General features: G+C 35.8%; 1 protein-coding gene across 1 annotated transcript; it reads left to right on the forward strand.

Annotated features, from left to right (window-relative positions):
• The first annotated feature begins 110 nt into the window (after positions 1-110).
• kbtbd4 (kelch repeat and BTB (POZ) domain containing 4) lies at positions 111-6,817 on the forward strand. The gene is made up of 4 exons (XM_056478877.1): positions 111-1,124; positions 1,210-1,351; positions 1,427-1,533; positions 5,103-6,817. Exons 1-4 carry the CDS (start codon positions 666-668, stop codon positions 5,961-5,963), a joined length of 1,569 nt encoding a protein of 522 aa, XP_056334852.1. The 5' UTR covers positions 111-665; the 3' UTR covers positions 5,964-6,817.
• Positions 6,818-8,153: the final 1,336 nt, after the last annotated feature.

Consider the following 8,153-nt stretch of genomic DNA (forward strand, 5'->3'; position numbering starts at 1 on the left):
ATCCACAACCCCAAAAAAATAAACCATATGTAATGTAATGACAGGCCTCCAACACACAGGAGCAGCAGAGCCACGTTAACGCGCGGTGACGTCACGTCACTGCGTAGAAATGTGCTGTTTACTTCCTGGGCTTCACTTCACTTTCACAAGCAGTCTTCTGGTATGGCTAAGATTTAACACATGCAAACATTCATACATAGTTTTGTCTGAAAGCGAATGCTTCTTACAGTTTTTACACCTGACATTATTATATCTTGCGTTTGATTATGGACTCGTTAGGATCGTGAAAGTGAAGGAGATCCTGTCTAAATGGTTTATGTTAGCATTAGCTGCTTAGAGTGGCTGACCAAATTGGAGACAATTTGTTTAGCGAATTGCTAAGTCAAAATTTACAGTACATTCAATAACACTTTTGTTATTACAACATTATTAACCCAAAATCATTATCTAAATCTGACTTAAATAGTGTTCATGTAGGTAGCAAGCAGCAGTTCCTTCATAAATGTTGCAAAATATGGCTTTACATCAGTGTATCATCTACTTTGGGGCCCAATTAGTGTTTTACCCCATCAATTAAATCTACACGAATGTACCCATCTGAAACAGCTGACCCAGTAAGTCATTCATCTGCTATTGTGGTGAAGCAGCTTTAGATTGAAGGTGTCATGGATTCTGGTGAGGACGGAGGTTGTGTTGGAGGCCCATCAGGGGATGAAAACTACTTCCAGGGCTACACCTTCACAGATCGCTCCCATTCCAGCCGTGTTGTGAAGAGCATCATGGACTTGTGCCTGGAAGACGGGCTGTTTGCAGATGTCATCGTGACTGTGGACAGTAAAGAGTTCCAGCTTCACCGTTTGGTGCTGTCGGCTCAAAGCAGCTTCTTCAGGTCGATGTTCACCTCGAATCTTAGAGAAGCCTATGACCGTAATATTGAGCTGAAGGACGTCAGTGCAACTGTCTTCCAGTCACTGGTGGACTACATCTACCATGGGATGATCAAGCTGAGGGTTGAAGATCTGCAGGACACCTATGAAATGGCCGATATGTATCAGCTCACCGCTCTGTTTGAGGAGTGCTCGCGCTTTCTGTCACGGACTGTGGATGTTAGGAACTGCCTTCAGGTATTTTATGGTTTGTAATGTGGTCATAAATGTTTTCATGAGCTGAAACAGTAGAAAAACTGCTGACACTTTTTTTTTTCTCAAGGTGATGTGGTTGGCGGACAGACACAGTGACCAGGAGTTGTATACGGCTGCCAAGCACTGTGCAAAGATACACCTGGTTCAGCTGCACCAGACTGATGAGTTCCTGAATTTGCCATTGTGCCTTCTCGTGGACATCATTAAAGGTGAATGAATAGAAGAATGCTTTTGCATTAGATGAAGTCAGAAAAAATGTCTGAAATATATATCTGCTTCTTTAGATGGTGTGCCAAGCTCACAAAATCCAACTGCAGCTATCGAATCTTGGATCAATCACAACAAAGTGGAGCGAGAGGAGTATTCTGATATGCTTCTTGACAGCCTGAAGGTTAGTAATGATTGGGGATTGGACAACATGGACATTTTACAGTATTTATACAATGTGTCCCTCACAATGCTTTACTAATATTCTTTATATAAGTCATTCAATACTTTATATAAGTCAGAGTTTTATTAATGTATATTCTTTGTTGGTGAATTCAGATCAGTAAGTTCAAATTTGTACTTGCCATCCCAATAACATAATTTTTATTGCATTATAATGAATTATTTAATTATTTTGTTTACATCTCATTTTAAATGTATTTCAATAAACATTCAATTTGTAATAAAATATTTTACAATTATTTTATATATATTTTTTTCAGTATATTTTTCTTTGCAAAGACAATTTGTAACTGTGCCTGAAAGTTATACGGTTATAATGCTTAAAATGGTTTTTAATTTATTATTATTATTATTATTATTAAACAGTTAATTTTACTTGATAGCTATTTTATTGCTTTCCCTATACACTTATTATGTGAGGCACGCTTTACAGTGACGTCAGGGATGATCTTTCGTTACGTCCTCACATCCTTTTTAAAATGCATTTTTAGATTTGTTTCTTTAATGTTGATGTAAAAATGTACTTTTATTCCTATATAAGTACTGTATTCCTCTATTTTTTGCATGCTATTGTTCTCGTTATGCAGTATATAAAAAAACGTACTCCCATCCTTAATAAGTGCTTCAGCCTGAATAATAAAGATTTAACATAAAGGATAAACTAAAAAGTCGTGTTACTCAGAAACGAAACAATCATATCGCTCTGATAGCAGCTTATGATGCCTGAAATCACAGGAATGAATTGCGTTCATAACCTCACATAACGAGGAACATCATCATCCACTTCTTCATTGTAGTAATGTTATAGATGAGCTGGTTTGTTTTGTCCTGTTTTTAAATTCTTTGTTCACTTGAATTTCTCATTTTAAAGAAATATAAAGATTTCTCTCCTACAAACAAATGATGACAGTGCAATAAATTATTTCTGAAAGCCAATGTGATTGGCCATTTGAATATTACGATTACAATATGTTTAATTGGTAACACTTTATTTTAATGGTCGAGTATTAGTAGACTGTCTGCTTAATATCTGTTGATACTGCTCCTTCAACAGACATTTAACTGACTATAAGAAACTTTGCAAGTACATGTCAACTTACACTAAGCCTAACCCTAACCTAAGAGTCTTCTTATAATCTTATAAGAATTAGTTGGCATGTAGATGCAATGTAACTTAAATTCAACAAACGGACCATCAAAATAAAGTATGACCGTTTAATTATATAATTTAATCATTTAATTTCATAATCAGAGCTTTTAATGCAAACAAATCTGATGTATTCCCCTTTGTGTCTTTTTTTACTCAATTTAACTCAGTTTAGGGCTATGTTGACTAATTAAGATTTTGAAAATTAAATAATTCAACATTTTTTAATCTTAACAAATTGTTCTGGTGTTCAAATTGTTCTAAAATTGCGCTGTATACAATATTGTATGTACAGATTATGAAGGAAAACCCAAAAATTGCTAATAATTATGGCATACACGGCAACACATTACTGATTGGATGTAATTTTTAGAAAATAACATTTTTAGAAAATATTAATTAGTTGTAATTTTTATCAGTTTAAAATATCGATAAGAAGAATTCAAAACCAACTGGGGTGCGTTTCCCAAACAACAACGCAACTCGCGACTGAACTGCCATAGTACGATGCATCATTTGGGCAAAAGAACGATGTAGTGACGAGTGTTTCCCAAAATCGTAGTTGCTTTGTCTCAGATCCATCGTTTGATCCATATTAGTTATGAAATAAAATGTCCATAATGATGCTCTAAATGGGGCATAGTAACTACTTCTTTAGAGAAAAATGTCATCATTTTTTTTGTGCAAATTATAGTTTTACTCGCACACGCAATTATTTATTTTTTAAAATCCAATATTAGGCTAGTTTTGGTGAAAACATGCACTTGTTTTCTGTATTAATTGAAAAATATGTAAATGGCACATATAGAGCCTATGTTTCCTTTACAAATATTATGAATATTCCATATTCTATTCTAAAACATAAAAACACTTAGCTAACATGTAATCTAATTTAATATATAAATCAAATAAATCGTTAATGGTTGTAATTTACAGTAGGGTATTTAAGAAATGAAAAAAAAAATCCTATTTAATAATAACAACAATAATAATAATAATAGTTATTTTATTAATAAAATTACTAAATTAAAATAATATTAATTTATTATTATTATTAAGTAGGATATTGTTAATTTATTTATTTATTTTTTTTGAAAAGTCTACTTTTTCAACTTTTCATTCACTCATTCATTTTCTTTTCAGCTTAGTCCCTTTGTTAATCTGGGATCGCCACAGCGGAATGAACCGCCAACTTATCCAGCATATGTTTTACGCAGCGGATGCCCTTCCAGCTGCAACCCACTTTTACATCTTTGACACATTGAAACCACTGCAGAAATATTCTAACCAATAGACCCATGTTATATACAGTAGGCTACAGATACATTTCTTAATAAATAGCCAACTATAAACTAAAACCATTAACGTACGCTATATATTTTGTTTTCACAAGCTTTGGAGACGTAATATAAATTCTGCTTTTAAATAATTGGTCACCTATAGCTAGGGCCAGGCTGAATCTGTGGACATTTTTGTTATTTCTGCTGAGCATTTTGTAAAAAATCTGCGAATTTATGCGGAATGATTTTAAGACTATCATAACTAAAAACTTAATATATGAAATAAAACAATGTTTTAACTGTTATTTATTGTGTTTACAATGCAAATTCAGTTAGATCCACTTCTCTGGTAAATAAAGAAAGTCTTTTATATAATATATCTACTAAAAACCAGAAAATATTACTTTACAAACTGTATTATAAATAAATCATATGAACATTTTAATATTACTACTATTATATCACAATAATATTAGAGAAATTATTTGAAATCTGAATAAATATAAATTTACACACATTTACAGAAGTAAATACATAGACTCAATGATGGGCTAAAAATCTGTGGAATACTGCGGATTTCTGCTTGCGCAGATTCTGTGTTAGCCTACCTATAGCTTTCGTCATGAGCCACGACTACATTTATAATGACATTAATCAGTCTCAAAGTGCACTATGAAGGGAACGCAATTGTCAATATGATTATCGCTAAAACTGAATTGTAAAACTTTGAAAGCAAATTACACCTAAAAGAGATGTTTTTTTTTTTTATCATTCCAAGATTAAATATTGGAACATTTGAAACAAATGGTTCATAGAGGCGGATAACTAGGAATTAAATACAACCAGGAACTATGCTTCTAACTACAGCTCTAGAGGTGTAGTTACAAGTGTACAAGTTTGCGACGCAGTTTGCGAATGTTCATTGGAACGATGGATATGGGAAACACCAAATCAACGAACTATGTTTGTAACGACAGAATTTACGACCTTAGTTTGCTAACGATGGTTTTCAGAAACGCACCCCTGGTTGTTTATGAGCATTACATACATAGCATGCTCATTGTTGACTTTGTTGTGTTTTAGGAGATTGGTGAAAAAGTGCACATATACCTAATTGGAAAGGAAGACACACGCACACACTCACTAGCAGTGTCTCTTCATTGTGACGAGGACGACGCCATCAGTGTGAGTGGCCAGAACAGCCTGTGCCACCAGATCACGGCTGCCTGCAAACATGGAGCCGATCTATATGTTGTAGGAGGCTCCATACCGCGACGCATGTGGAAATGCAACATGCACACGATGGACTGGGAACGCTGCGCCCCTCTGCCCCGGGACCGTCTCCACCACACGTTAGTGTCCGTGTCTACAGAGGATGCCATATACTCATTGGGAGGCAAAACCCTTCAGGACACTCTCTCAAATGCCGTCATTTGCTACACCGTAAAGGACAACATATGGAAAGAGACCACTCAGCTAGACACGGCAGTATCAGGTGCAGCCGGAGTCAATTTGGAAGGTACCATTTACCTTTTGGGTGGAGAAGAAAATGACATGGACTTCTTTACCAAGCCATCTCGCCTTATACAGTGCTTTGAGACTGCCACCCAGAGGTGCCAGACCAAGCCCTACATGCTGCCTTTTGCCGGATGCATGCATGCCACCGCTCATAAGGACCTTATCTTTGTGGTGGCAGAGGGCGACTCTTTGGTGTGTTATAACCCACTGCTGGACAGTTTCACGAGGTTGCGCTTCCCTGAAGTTTGGAGCTGTGTGCCATCTTTATGGAAAGTGGCCAGCTGCAATGGGTGCATTTATGTTTTTAGGGACAAATGCAAGAAAGGCGATGCAAACACTTTGAAGTTGAACCCTGCCACATCTGTGGTCTCTGTAATCAAGGGAATCAAAATCCTGCTCACGAACTGGCAGTTCGTTTTGGCCTGAGATGTTGGATGTAATGCATGGGACCATAATAAATGTACTACGGTGATACCAGTAATGGTTTGTGACATTGGTTTAATAGACGGCAGTCATGTTGAAGTTGTTACTGTGATACAGTGGTACGAGCTTTATAATGTCATGTGACGTGTTACACAGTAAGACAAACTTGAAGTGTTAATGAAGGCCAGATTATAATGTAAGATGTTTTGCAGGCGACCGTCCCAAGTTTGATAAGCTTTAGTGTGGTATTAGTTCAAATTTGTTTGGATTTCAAAAGGATTTTATATTTCAATTAACATTCCACAGTGTGTTTCTGTAATCGAAAGTGAAACTGAATTTGTACTTCATTTGTTGCATAAGCTGAATACATTGAGGGTGTGTGTATACAGCTGTGGATTGCATATAGTAGCCACCCTCTAATGAGGGATGATATGCAATATATGTTGTGCTTTAAATGTCTGCATAGATGCACTGAACATAAGGACATGTTCTCCAGATTAACAATGCAAAACATCTTCAAGAAAGTTCATTGTCAGGGGCCGTTTAAATAATATTCGTTACGAAATCTTTTGAAAAATGTACACTTGTCAGAAATCTCATCCTTCTACTTTTCTCAATTGCCATCTCAGATTTCATTTCTTGGAGGTTTAAGACTGCTAACTATAAATTGGGTTGGATTCCACCTTATACTGGTTTGCAAATTGTATTCTACAACTGTTTACATTTTACTTAGTATCATCGTGCAGTATATGAAGACGCAGTCCATTTTTACACCTGTCAGAGATGCAAGTAAGCATGTTCTTGTTGAACTTTTGGAGCTGGTTCATAATATTGTTACTAAAAATTACTTTGAAGTGCTAGACATTTTTTTAAATAAAAGTCTCTCGTGTTCAACTCTGTACATTTGCTCAACATTTCTTTTGAGATCAATTGTAAAATAACTATTATTCATTCATTTTTCTTCGGCTTAGTCCCTATATTCATCAGGGGTCACCACAGTGGAATGAACCACCAACTATTCCAGCATATGTTTTACACAGTGGATGCCCTTCCAGCTGCAACCAAGCACTGGGAAACACCCATACATTCTCATATTCACACAAACTACTGACAATTTAGTTTATTCAATTCACCTATAGCGCATGTCTTTGGACTGTGGGGGAAAAACTGGAGGACCCAGAGGAAACCCACACAAACACAGGGACAACACATGCAAACTCCACACAGAAATGAAAACTGACCCAGCCGAGACTCAAACCAGCAACCTTCTTGCTGTGAGTCAACAGTGCTAACCACTAAGCCACCGTAAGCCACACGATAATATTAAACTCAGTTAAATTGAAAGATTTAAGACTTTCTTCGGCAGAACACTAAAGAAGATATTCTAAAAGAGGAGAAGTTTTGATGTTCTTCCAATTGAAGTCAGTGGGGTCCAGTTATGTCTTGGTCTGCTTGATTTTTATAAAATGGACAACAACAGTTGAAACAACAAAACATCATTGCTTGTTACTGCTGTTCTAAACACTGCTTAAAGAAATGTACTTCATTTGTTTATGACACTGATGCCAGAAATATATTTATATAAGGATGTAAAACTGGAGTTTAGGGATGTACAGTGTGAAATGCAAGCATTTAAATATTTAGGATTAATTGTTAACTCTGGGTAAACTAACTATGAGCAATGAGATACATGAAGCAAGATAACCTGGGATCCTATTTCCATAGGATTTAGAATGACCCAAGCTTGACTAGTTACACTAAAAATGGATGAAGCTATTTCAATTTACTAGAACTTCATCTATGTTAAGCTGCTTTGACACAATCTACATTGTTAAAGCGCTATAGAAATAAAGATGAATTAAATCAGGAGAAGTAAGTTACAGGTCTTACAGGTCTAGTACAACAGATTTTCCAAATTATGACATGATTAATATGTGGGGAAACTTTATTTTACGAGACAACAATCCCAAAAACAAAATATAAATAATATGTACACTACCTGACAAAAGTCTTGTCATCTATCCCAGTTGTAAGAGCAAAAAAATAATAACTTGACTTAGTTGATCATTTGTAAAAGTGGTAGAAGGTTTTTCGGATGAATCATCTGTTGAACTGCATCCCAATCATCACAAATACTGCAGAAGACCTATTGGAACCGGCATGGACCCAAGATTCTCACAGAAATCAGTCAAG

The sequence above is a fragment of the Danio aesculapii genome, chromosome 18 (genome assembly GCF_903798145.1).
Source record: "Danio aesculapii chromosome 18, fDanAes4.1, whole genome shotgun sequence".
NCBI classification, from domain to species: domain Eukaryota; kingdom Metazoa; phylum Chordata; class Actinopteri; order Cypriniformes; family Danionidae; genus Danio; species Danio aesculapii.

Excerpts from the sequence above, each read along its gene's own strand:
- kbtbd4 (XM_056478877.1), top strand. The coding sequence starts at position 666 with ATGGATTCTGGTGAGGACGGAGGTTGTGTTGGAGGCCCATCAGGGGAT. Across the intron at positions 1,125-1,209 it reads ATGTTAGGAACTGCCTTCAG|GTGATGTGGTTGGCGGACAG; the intron begins GTATTTTATGGT and ends TTTTTTCTCAAG. Across the intron at positions 1,352-1,426 it reads TCTCGTGGACATCATTAAAG|ATGGTGTGCCAAGCTCACAA; the intron begins GTGAATGAATAG and ends CTGCTTCTTTAG.